We start from the raw sequence: 12,540 nt of genomic DNA, 5'->3' as shown, positions 1-12,540 counted from the left end.
GAGAGCAAAAGGCACTTTCTGCCTTCAGAGTACCTGAAAACATGTAACAAAATGCCTGTGGATCTAGAGTAAAGGGGAAGGTTTCCCTCATCATAAAGGGAAAAGTGATGTCACACTTAGCAAACCAGAATAATGACTTCAAAAAAAGTAGTAGGATTTGTGCAGTGGGACCATAAGCTGTGAGCAAAAATAGTCTGCTGTTGTGCTCTTAGACAAAAGAGATGGTTTTATCTTACGGGAAGCAACTGGTTGAACCAAGCATCCCAGATCTTACTACATCAGCTACCATAACCCTGAAGAGGAGAAACCCTGGTTTCTATTTCTAAGCAGCTAAAGCGAGAAGGTGCAGGTAGGAGACACTAGTAGCCATGGTGTATCTACTGCCCCGCTGGGCAACAGACCCACCCGTGGCCTGGCTGCTGGCTCTGCTGTCAAGGTCTAGTGGTAAACTGGCATCACACTGAGGGTCCAGGTAGAGTATGTTAGTGCTGTTTGGCCAGTGCTGCTGGTGGTGCCTCAGAGGTGTGTGCAGGGGGTTGCTGAATATTTGGGTCCTCTCAGTTTCTGTCCAGGTGCTCTGAATTTCCTGTTTTGTCTTGCCCATTGCAATGGTGAGAAGAGATGAAGGGGCTATCTTTGAGGCTATAACATCCTGCTGCCTTCAGTATTTTTCTGCTCAGAACATTTTAAAAATAGAGGGACAAGGTTAATAAGTTTACATGTAGTTTAATGCATTTAGCTGACACTAGATTGTACAGTTCTTCAAAGTAGGAAGGCACAAATTGTGAAAAAGATGTTGTCTTAAACATTTCCAGAGTACAATGACCAGAAGATAAGTATCTGGCAGCTGTAGTGGGGCACATCATAGTACTAAAGCCCTGTGTCTAGTGGTAAACATGAAAGATTCAGGCCGCAATCATGCCTGTCACTGTTAGGAGCAGCTTTCTGGGAGCTGTGTTAATACATGACTGGATTTCTTTCTCTGAACATAATGAAGTTGAAGTTCATGCTTATTTTTGGCAAGCGTTAAATTGCTGTTGTCATATAAAATATAATGCTGTAATATAGAAAACTAGTACTTTTCAATCAGCACTATCTTTCAGTTTGCTATAAAACCCAGTCAGGCATACACCCCTTTGTGACTTGCCTAGTAAAGGCATATTTGTTTTAAAGAAGTACTGCTTTATCAACTTGTAATTAGCAACTAACGGTATAAGTAGTTCAGCTAAAAATAAAATAAGGCCATAACTTTATTTAGAAAATTCTTCTGGGGAAAAAAAAATATCTTTTTGGCTGAAAACTTTATTCAGATTGTTTCTTGTTGTGATTGTCCTTCCAGATACGGTAATTAAGTGCAGAAGCCATGGTTAGCCAAGCTAAATAAGGAACCATCAAATAAGCTGCTGTTTTGTTGATGTTATACCAGGAAGCAGTTGTAGCTGTTGCCATACCAGTTGTGAGCAGAAGAGTCACCAACCCCTGAAACACAGGAAGGTGGTTAGTGTTGTTTTTATTTGTTGCATTTTCTTGACTAGATAGTCTTTGTGTGGCTCTTTCCACTTAGCTCTGGCACTTGTTGGATCCCTCTGTGAGTTAATTCCTTCTCAGAAAATGAGCCAGCAAAAAAAAAGTTATCTGCTGAGTTATGTGTCAATTCAACTCATAAAATGATACAACAGCCACAAGAAAGGGCATTGCAGCTGGGAGCAAGAGAGTGAGAATAAAACCCCTCTCACCCATACCCTCTTTTTTGGCAGCAGGAAGTGTTATGTTAGACTACAAACCCAGTGTGACTTTGAGCAAGTCACTTAGCTAAGTAAACTTACCCAGTCTTTTCATGTCATAGATGCTGCCTGAAGAGATGCGGTGTGAATGAATCAAAGATGGATTGCAAAGCCTTCCACTATTACAGCATTGCATGTATATTTAGAGAACCAGGCAAATATATTTTTTTTTATTATTATTGATTCTTAGTTTTAAGGCAAGCTGTTTCTCTTCAGACTGCAGAAAATTAGTCTAAAATGGGTGCTGATTACCTGAGTAATGTTATGATAAGCTGCTTATCACTGCTGTTTGCCAGATACCTAGGAATTTTAGTAAGGCATAAACGATTATATTTTCTAGTCACACGGAGCTCTTATCAAAGGGTAGCAGAAAGAGCTTCTTGAAATCTAAACATTTAAGGATGTTGCAAGATATGTAAATTCTCTCAGGTGGCTGCCAGCATGCATTAAAGAGAATTTTAGAAAACTTCTGCAAGCCATATTTTGTGCTCAGGCTCATTTTCAGGGAGAAAAGATTACGACATAAAACTTTCATCTTAGCATCTTGCAAATGACAGCAGAAGCCTATGATTAAGAAACTTACTTTTCCACTTACCCATCCCATTTTGTGAGCTCCAAAAAATACTGGAGTCCATGCCCAGTTTAATGCCAGCTGCCCTGCATACAGACCCAGAGGAACCACCGACTCTTCACTGAAGCCCCCCAATTCCTTCCATACCAGGTAGGAGCCAAATCTGGAGAAAGCAAATGGAAGGTGTTATTCAGTACAATGGTTAGAAAGCAACCACACATTCTTGATCAAATGAAATTACTTCAGTGCTAGGGTCTAGATTCATTTGGAAGAGTAGATATCCAGGCATTACTTGGCAGAGTAACTGATGGCATGGGGTTGATCACCTGCTGCGGATAGCAATATGCAGACAAAAATTCCCTATCCTGCCAGAGTTCTCACTTCCAGGTGCAGAGGAGCAGATGACCTACTGCATTTCAGTCTTAAAAAAGAATGCCATGTTGAGATGGAAGCAGGTCTAAGGTGAAAGGGTAAGAGGTAAGTCTCTAATAGTAAAGAAACTCTTAATCTTGGTACTGGGAGATGGTGCTTTAAAAATAAATTAAGGAAAAAAAAAAAAAACAACCACAAAACCAAACCCACAACCCAATAACTTTTTAACTGGATGAAATGAATACAGGAGAAGTAGCAATTGAGTGTCATCCCAAAGCATAGGTGAGTATGGGGATGGATGGTGATAGAGCAGGAGGAACCCTTTAGTCAGTTTTCAGAAGGAAGGGGATGAAGATGGGGACAACAAAGATTTTAGGAGTTCTGTGGAAAGAATTAGCCACAAGGAGGATCCAGCACCCTTCCTGTCTGCAGGATCCTGGCTACTGAAAGACACTCCAAAAATATTTTGAAGGTTTTGAACAGACTTTCTTAATGCCACAGAAGAACAGTTCACTGGAAGGATCCCAGAATGTAAGCTGCTAAAGACAGGAATTCTCAGGATTTGGGAGATTTACTAATGTAAGGTTTATTCTTGTACTGAGGGAGCCTGATTAGAATGGAGAGCATTCATCACCTGAGACTATTTCTTTTGCTCTTGTTTGACTTTCCCTTTAGACATTAGCTAGATTTCAGTCCAGATGACTGCACAGCCATTCCAAGTGACTACAGTAGAATCCCCTGGATAAAATGCCAACATTTGGAATTATACCTTTGTTTCAGAATTAGTAACTGAGTACTGACTGATTCCATCCTGGTAGGAAAGTCAGCTGGACTGTGCACCGTACTGAACAGCAGGGGGCTTATACGTGTTTCTGCTGGCAGAGCAACTTGTGGTTTTTTTTTTTTAGGAGCAGACAAACATCCAGAGGAGTAATTGCAAGGAGTTTATCTTCATTTGTGGATCATACAGGAAGGGTTTTGTTTTTCCTCTTTAACCCAGTTAGTGACCCAAGCTTGCTTCTTGGCCATTACTTTCATAAGGACTGAACAATACAGCTTTATCTTGGCAGTTTGATTGCAGAGAGTATTAAAAAAAAAAAGAAAGGAGGGACAAGGTAAGCATTAGAAACTTAACAGTTTATCTTTGTAAAAGGCATCAGGACCCAAATCTGTTCCTAAGTGATTTACAGAGCCACAGTGTGGACTTACAGTTGTTTGTACATCTAACTTTGACTTCAGACCAAAATCATGATGTACAAATCTGCTAGGAAGCTAAATGTCAAGAAAGACATGTAAGCTTATTAAATCTTCCTTTTAGTTATTTCTTGATTTTAATATATTCAAGAGATTCTAAAGGAATGAGATGTCTTGATCATTCCAGGAATGCGTGCACATGATGGATTACAGAAGAAAAGGCCTGGTAATAAATATGATCTTTTCACTGAGCTAGATGTATAGTACATAACCAGGACCATCCACCTCAGAATATACTGATTCTGATATTATCAAAGTAAGTGATAAGCTGTCACAACTGGGATTTTTTAAATATTAACTTTATATCCAGGTTTATGATGAGGAATCCAGAAACAGAGTTAAAATTGTGCAGTCAGCTTGAAGGAAGCCTTTCTATGGGAAAGCCACTCGGGTCTCATCTCTTTGATAGAAGGAACTTTTTTATTCACAGGACAGTACTGATCTGATTCAAATGCTAACTCTTGGAATATATGAGTAGAGACCAATTTTTAGAAGTACCCTCTAAGAGGAGAAATAGAATACTGATGGGAAAGGAGGGACAGTACATGAGGCTATAAAAATTACAAAGCTTTTCTGGAAAGAGAAAGAAACCAAAATGAGAGAATGTGTGAGAGCCAGTTTAACATTCAGATAGTTTCAGATATTGCATCATTGCTGTATTTTGCAACAGGTGGTGTAGTATTTAAGATAACCTGCAGGATGACTATGTAATGTTAACTTGGAAAAGATTTGGTCTCTTTGAAACTTTATGTAGTTAAGCCAGTGCTAGATACAAATCACTTAGCAACAATGTGTATTTGATAGCTAGGAAAAAATCGTGCTGAATCCTGGTATGTAGCTAGTTCTTAATGACCAAGTGCAGAAGAGACACAAAGCATCAGGTCCTGCTTGGGGGCTGCACTGACCTCTGTTGAGGCTCTAGGAGCAGAGTGCTCCCTCTCCTCTGTGGCACAGCTCACTGGAGTTAACATAAAAGGACGTAATGTTGGGTGGACAGCTTCTAGAGCAGTCTGTGAGGAGTATCGAAATTGCCCAGACCATCTCCTGAGACAACCTACCTTTATAAGTATTTTTGCTACATCTTATTAAAAGTAACAGCTGGCAAAATAGAGTATTATTAAACCTTTAAGGTTCCTGTGGGAATGGTATTTGGCCTTGTGATTCCTTGTTCATTTGACAGTAATAGCTGTGCTGTCACATATTTTAAACTAGTTAAGTAAGGAGACAGTAGATGGCTTCAAACATTTACAGTTTAACAGCCTGGCAGATTTATTTGAAAGGACATGTATGTTTTGATTTTGGTTTCTTTTAATTGAATTCTGTTAGAATGGTTCTATCCAAATTCTTTCCCCTGCCCCCCCTCCCCTTTTATTTTCCTAAAGCTACTGAAGGACATACATAGAAGAAATCCTAGTACTGCCTTGCTCCATCGCTGCCAGCTTGGAAGGTCTTCCCCTCAGAATGAATGAGGAAAGGAAATTAATGGCAGCTTTTCAAACTCCTACTTTTGATGTGGATACTTGTGCATACAAAATGTCCTATCAAACCCACACACAACTCCCAAAACGTGTTTTTACCTGTTAAACAGGCAGCTTGACAGTTTCTTACAAACACACAGCCCAGCAATACAATAAGCAACTTTGAGATCAGATAAGTGCTTTAATACAATGTGAAAAACATACCCCATAGATGTATAGAGAGTTCCCCAAACAGGAGCAAACACCCAGTTAGGTGGACACCAGGATGGCTTCTGTAGAGATTCATACCACACTGGGATTTCCTTTTTGGTTACCTTGCTTCCTAAAAATCCTCCTGCATGGGGCAGGAGTGTGAAACCCACTGCTGGGACCCAGGCTGGTACCACTTCCATTGAGACAGTGAATCTGAAACAAACCCAAACATGTTGATTGGTAGAGCAATTTTAAAATGCAACTACAAAACTTTTCCATTTTTAGCACATTTTTTAAATCTACATGAGTAGGATCTGATCCACAGCCTAGTCTTGTCACTGAGAAAGACTGCAGCTGAAATAAATGGATCTTGTACCAGGTTCACTGGACAATACTCACCCCCATAAAGGAGCCTAGCATTTACACTGGGGGGAGGTGGGGAAGTGAGGTGTTACTTCCCTCTCAGCTTTGTGCACTAAGATTACTGAATTTTACCTACATAAATACCCTCACCCATAAGTATGCCAGAGGAATAAAGCAGTTTGATATTATACGAACTGCACTTGGGGGGCGGGGGGGAAATTGCACCAAGAAGCATGTATTTCTGTATTCACCAAAAAGCCCATTCACTCAATGCAATGGCATAGTCAAGAGTAAGAAAAGAGTGTGTGCTTTCCTGTGCTCGAGCAAAATAATTGTATATGTTGCGTTGCATTTTTAGCCTCAAAAGGGTGCTGAAGATGCTCAGTGGCTAATAAGTGATGTGAATTAGTAGCAGACACTTGAGAAGCTGCCTCAGAAAATAAACACCAGGGAGGAAAATGAGAAGCTAAGTCCTTAAATGATGTTTTGCTAAACAAGGAAGGACATCTCAGTGGATAAATGGGGAGTACACCTGTGGCTTCTTCATGAAGCATTCAATCAATCAGTTGCAGCAATCTTAGCTGCCAAGCCCATAAAGTGTACTGGATTAAATTTGCCTACAGAAGTGAGACTAAGTAATGCCTTGTTCTGGTAGGCTGCGCTGCTTTTGTTAGAGTACAGGCAGCAGTAAAAAAAGTAAGCAAGTAAGCAGGAAAAAGCTTCATTGCAGATTTTCTAGCCAAAAGCCAAATGCTACAGAAGAGCTGTGTTTAGCTTGCTAAAATGTAAATAGATTAAAGGTATGATAAAAAAGGGCAGAACCAAAATGCGTTATTTTTTCAAAGATACAGTAGGCAAATACACCCAATTCCTGTTCATCTGTTATGCAGGAGGGGTAGACAGCATGAAGGAATCATAAGAGTACAGCAGTGGGGAAAGAGCAACTGTGGAAGCCTCAGGAGGGAAAATAAAATTTTAGAGCAACCAGCATTTCAGAGGCTTGTCAAAGTGTCCTATTGACTTGGTGGCTGTTGTCTTGGCCTATGTTTAAAAGTTTTTATTGCTATAGTTATGACTGCTGGGATGAGGAGGCAGGGAGTGGGGAAGAGGAAATCCCACTTGTAACAGATGTGCTTGAACTGATAGGAAATGGCGCACAGATGACGTTGCATTGTCGCAGTTCTGCTGGTACAGGGAATTTCTGTTTGGAGAACAGGTATAAGCTTGGCCAGCAAGGAAGCTCTCTTGCATTATGTTTTTTGTCCCTGTACTCAGGGCTCTGCCCATACAGTTATGCAGATTTAATGAAGAGATTTCAGTGGCTGGGACCACAAGCCAGATTACATGGGATCAAGAAAAATCTTGGTGATAGAAGCCAAGCAGAATTTTGAAGGCAAAACAGAGAGCATGGAGAGACTGGTAAAGCATGCAGGATTAGAAAGTTTACAAGGAGTAAACAAGAAAGGGCATGTAGGCTGCAAGGGCTGTGGGCATGCCTTAAGGGAGAGTCGTGGGAGGGCATAAATAGGAATGCACACAAAAAAGGCAGCAAAGTGGTACAACAGTCAAAGTCAAAAACAAGAACAAAAGAATGAACGAGTGAAAGAAAAACTAAGTAGGGAAGAATTCAGAACTAAGGTTGGGAGCAGAAGTGGGAGAACAATGTGCTAGTCTGCTGGAATAGTATCAATTAGGTCTTGGGTAGAGGTCTGACAACAAGGAAGAGGGGGGAAAATCTGCATAGCTCACTGCTGTAGTCATTGCTGCCATACTTCCTGTCTAATGGATTCTACTTGCTGTTTACCAGCCACCATCTTCAATGGAGGAAAGGAGTTAACATGTTCTCCTGTGCCTAGATCTGTATTTTTACTTTCCTGACAGAGCATACACTGCTTGCCACCCGTATTGACAGCATGAAAAGCTCTGCTTTTACTGGGATATGAAGGAGTTGCTACGTGCAGGAGCAACAAGGTGTAATGGGAACAAGAGCTCCAAGGGCAATGATTCTTTTTGGTTGCCTTAACCCAAAGGTTAAGTTAAAAATTTAAAGTTACTAAGATCTCATTAATTCTTAACCCTGTCACTCTTGCTTTGTCTACAGAGAGAACACTAGGCTTAGTTCTCTACAAGTGCTGTAAAGTGTTGGTCATCTGTGCAGCTCCAGTGTGGCTGTCAAATGCTAGGGGTTTTTTTTTTTTTAAGTGATAAGCAAGGACCCAAAGGGGTTTACGCTTTATTTGGACATAACAATATCAGGGTGGCTTCCTGCAGGTATTAAGCAACTGGACGTTGTCAGAGGTTCTGTCAGCTTCCCCCCAGGGAAGAAAGTCTGAAAGCATTCTGCAAGCTGAAAGTGCTAAATGCTATCAAATTGGAAAAATACTGCTCTGCTGCAGTCATTAGTGAATAAATGACGTAGCTCCACATTTGTCCCTTGGCGTGTTGGAGGAAGAACACTGGATTCTTAAGTGACAAGAGAAAGAAAATCAGGCAGGCAAATGGAAATGGGGAAGGCACAAATTAAAGACACAGGCAAAGTGAAGCTGTACATGAACAGGAAAGGGGAAGAAATAGAAGTGAAGAGATTGAACATACTGGCTTGAATTAAATGTTGGTGTCGCAGTCTTCTGACTACTATTACTACTAATTATATACTATGTTTTCCAATAGTATTTCTCAGGACTTCCTGAGCATGGCAAAATACTCTCTCTTGCATAGTACCAAGGAGAAAGAGGAATGAAGCAATGCAGCAAGATCAGAATGTGCTGGTAGGCTTGGCCTAGTAGACCACAACTGTCCATCAGCAGTGGGAGTTCCTGTATTTTAATTCCCCAAAAATGAAATACTAGTATCAATTTCCCATAAAAAGCAGTAGCTAACTCAGGGAACAGCACTAGCTGATTCTTGAAGAAGCCATATCCATCTTCCTCTGGTTACTTGGTATAGGTCTTTAGTGAGAGAGTAAGTAAAAGGCAAGGATGCACCGGAGACTTGGTGCATTTGGTCAGTGCTGTAGCGTGTTTGGTTAGCTGTGCAGCACCAGATCTGTGTGAAGTTTATAGAATGCCCGGTACATTTTTTGAAAGTAATCCAATTAAAGAGTATATAAACAGTTATCAGCCCTGACTTCCTTTTAGTGTATAGCTGATAATCCTGAAATTACTTGGTAATAACTTACATAGCACAGGCTTGCAATTGCTAACACAGCCCCTCTGGCTGCATCTGTATTACACAACCTAGAAATAATTACTACTTTCTCAATCATATCCCAGGTCCACTTAAGGGTGAGATCTGGTTGCATGATATTCTTGCACCCCGATTTTCATACTGAAGAAACCTGGATGCCTGTGGATGGTATCTGCAGCATGCCCAGCAGATTATCTGCCTCTAAGAACCACAACAGTTGGGAATCTTTTCCTCCCACACACACTTAACTTGTTTATTTCTGTTTCCACTCTTTATCTGTCCCCTGCAACATTTTCTTCATCATCCTGCCCATTTTATGTTAGCCCTAGTCTGACTTCAGGCAGTTTCAGCAGTGCACTGAGGCCTGCAGCAGGCCAGTTTGTTTTACAAACACGTTAAAATAATTTTTCTAGGTATTCAAAACATCTGTCTTGCCCAAAGCTGGTTCCAGCTACATAAAGTAAAAGGAGAAATAAAGGGGCAACCCCCTCCCCCCCAATACTACAACTTGCTGCTTAATGGCCTTCTGTCTTTTTGCAGGTTGTTTCTCTATGGTGGTGTAACATGCAGAAAAACAAACAGAAGCTTTCTGGGTTCTCTTATTTCTCGAAAAACACTGCACACCCAAAGAAAGGGATGTGGTGCACTATGGGTGGGACTAGGTATATCATGACAGAGGAGCTGGCTTGCTTCAGCCTGATGAAAAATGAACTACTTTGCTTTGAGCAGGTCTCGGAAAGGCAGGTGGGTCCCTTTCCCTTCTCCAGGCACTGCCAGGGACAGCTCAGTCAGCAGGAAGGAGAAAGAAGGACAATGACTTTCACTGCATTTTCTTGTATCCCTGTGCTGATAAACCTCTGACTAATCCCTTTCTTGTGCAACTTAGTGCTGGCTACCCAATCACATGGGGCTTAAATTATAGCTATTGCATTAAAAACATGAAGGAAAATCTCTCAGCAGGGCTAAATCACCCACGCGGTTTTGGGGTTTCTAGTCCCCGCTGTTTTGGGGTAGACTGACAAAGCTGTGAGCATACTATTGACGGGGTGTCCCTAAAACATACTCTCTCTCTCATCCTCTACAGTGTATTTTTTTGAGGGCAGATAAGGTTCTACCCAGGTCTGAGAGGCAGCATGCAAATTTCTCCTGGGGCTTCTTCCCAAGATAGCTGTCTGAAGAATTAAGGGGTACATACTTAATTTATATTGATAAACTATTTATGTTTGTTGTGGCTTTAACTCCTGGGAAACCACAACACTGAAAGTTATATCACAGTCTGTGACAGAGAATACGGCTACCAGGAAAAAAGCAGTCTTATCTTTGTTATCTAATCTCAAGTAATAAGAGAAACTTAAAATTATATATACTACATAAATAGCTAACAAGTAAGTGTATAATATATGCTTATAATATGTATTTATAACTAAAAATAAAAATTGTATTTATTTAAGGATGCGAGGTATACTCATCAGGTTTAGAGACAACAAATCTCACTGCCTAGGTTACACTTCTTTTAAAATGGCAGAGCTCAAGTTGTGCAAATAAATCTATATTTATTGAAGATTTATATACAGGGAACTGAAATGTACACTAGAACAAAATCTTCCCAGGTGATAAATTGCCATTTACTGCTCAATCTCTTCTACTTTTCCCTATGTGTGTTTGTATAAAATCCCCTGGACACAGTGTAAAGACCTAACATTCCTTTGACTACCTTCCCTCTAAACAGCTACCCAACATCCTGCTGTAGGTTTTTCTTCTTGTTTGTCCACCCACTTGGAAAGTGCCATCCATATCTATTCTTTAAAAATTGGAGTTTCTCTTGGATATTTCTAGTTTCCAGGCCTGACTCTGTTCAGCTTGCCAGGTATTCTCTGAGCAGAGTAAAACATACCAGAAGCACCACATCCAAGGGATGCTTTAATAGCAGTGGGACATTCATGGGGCATCACCAGTGGTAAGCCTCAAGTGCTTTACAAGTGGTCTGTGCCCTTTACAGCGAACCAAAGACAAAATGGTAGTGCTGAGGTGCGCTCACACCCTTGTGTTACTACCTGGGCTGCTGTGGTGCTTTGCAGGAACCGTAGTCTGCCCTGGGCTGTGCCACTGAAGGCATCAGACGTGTAGGTCACAAGCGTGACTCTTCCCAGGGCTTGACAGGTGTCTGGTAGGGTGAACTCTAAGCTGGTGGCCCAGTGCAAAAGGGGTGTCCCTTGCTGTCGGGGCTCCTGGGGCAGCCGGTAGTAAGGGTGCCTAAAAGCTCTAGCACACAAGCTAAACACAGGGTGAGCTGCAGTTACTCTCAGAATTCTCACTGAGGTACTACCTCAGATGGCCCAGCTCATAACTTGCCACCCAGTGTCTCCTCTTGGCTTAGCACACGATGTATTACTGCTTAAGTTATGGGCAGAGGCAGCCATGGAGCGTGATATAGTCATATACATGTCATATATATCCTATATTACTGCCTATATATTTCAGCTACCTTGAGAAGGTCACTGGCTTTTTCAGGTATTTTACCTGGAGACTGGCAAAAACGGAGGAAATCATCTTATGAAGCAACATAGGATAGAGATTAGAAAAGTGAGCAAAATCTGCTCACCGTGATCCTTTTGAATCGGCCTGAATAAAAAGTCAACAGAATTTCTTGCTATTTTGATCCATTTTCCTTCTGCCGAGTTATACTAACACAATCTCTTTTACTGAGCTGCTCTGTGAAGTCTGACTCACTGCTTGACACTGTTTCGTAACCTTCAGTGATGCCAAGTCGTTGCACAACTGCAACTCTGGCATGGCAACTTTCACTTTTTTTTTTTTTTAAATCCTGCCATTAAATGCTCAAGTTAGTAAAGTGCGTTTTGTGCTGATTTATAAGCATTACTGGGAAATCCAGAAGGAAAAAAACCCAAGCCCTTTCCTTCGCCCTTGAAGAAATGTCCAATTAAAAGCAAATTACAGTGCCACTGCAAGAAAATACCTCTAGTTAAACAGCATCCTGAGATAACCTTCACACGAGTGCAGAGGGTAGATGCGGGCTGTGCAGAAGGCAGAACTGCAGGTCCCCCTGAGACCAGAGGAACGGGACCGTGGTAGCTGCGCTTCGCTCGCCCTGCTCGACCGAGAGCTGCGAAGCCGCGTGCGTGGACAGCTGGGAACGACTGCGAAACTCACGCAAACCCAAAATTATTAATCATCTGCTTCCTCGCTTTCTTCCCTTTTTTTTTAAAAAAAAAGTCACCTTCCATGCCAAATACCGGCACGGAAAAGCAGCCGGTGTTTGCCTGGCGAAATCCCCTCCGCCCGCGGCCCGGCCCGTCCCCGCCCCGCCCGGGAGGGAGCA

General features: G+C 41.6%; 2 protein-coding genes across 2 annotated transcripts in view; one reads left to right on the top strand and one right to left on the bottom strand.

The window, feature by feature from the left end:
* Positions 1-1,077: 1,077 nt before the first annotated feature.
* Positions 1,078-12,397, bottom strand: TSPO (translocator protein (18kDa)). Its single transcript, XM_010563584.1, has 4 exons — positions 12,178-12,397; positions 5,664-5,864; positions 2,380-2,518; positions 1,078-1,479 (listed from the first exon to the last, which is right to left on the bottom strand). The coding sequence occupies exons 2-4, from the start codon at positions 5,849-5,851 to the stop codon at positions 1,303-1,305; spliced, it is 504 nt and encodes a 167-aa protein (XP_010561886.1). The 5' UTR covers positions 5,852-5,864; positions 12,178-12,397; the 3' UTR covers positions 1,078-1,302.
* The window catches only part of MCAT (malonyl CoA:ACP acyltransferase (mitochondrial)), a 3,006-nt gene continuing 2,694 nt past the window's right edge, over positions 12,229-12,540 (top strand). Inside the window, exon 1 of the mRNA XM_010563597.1 lies at positions 12,229-12,336. Within this exon, the coding sequence (XP_010561899.1) occupies positions 12,229-12,336 (108 nt within the window). The remainder of the gene's footprint in view (positions 12,337-12,540) is intronic.

The sequence above is a fragment of the Haliaeetus leucocephalus genome, unplaced genomic scaffold (assembly GCF_000737465.1).
Source record: "Haliaeetus leucocephalus isolate CR32 unplaced genomic scaffold, Haliaeetus_leucocephalus-4.0 Scaffold170, whole genome shotgun sequence".
NCBI lineage: Eukaryota > Metazoa > Chordata > Aves > Accipitriformes > Accipitridae > Haliaeetus > Haliaeetus leucocephalus.
This window is presented reverse-complemented; position numbering and strand designations above follow the sequence as displayed.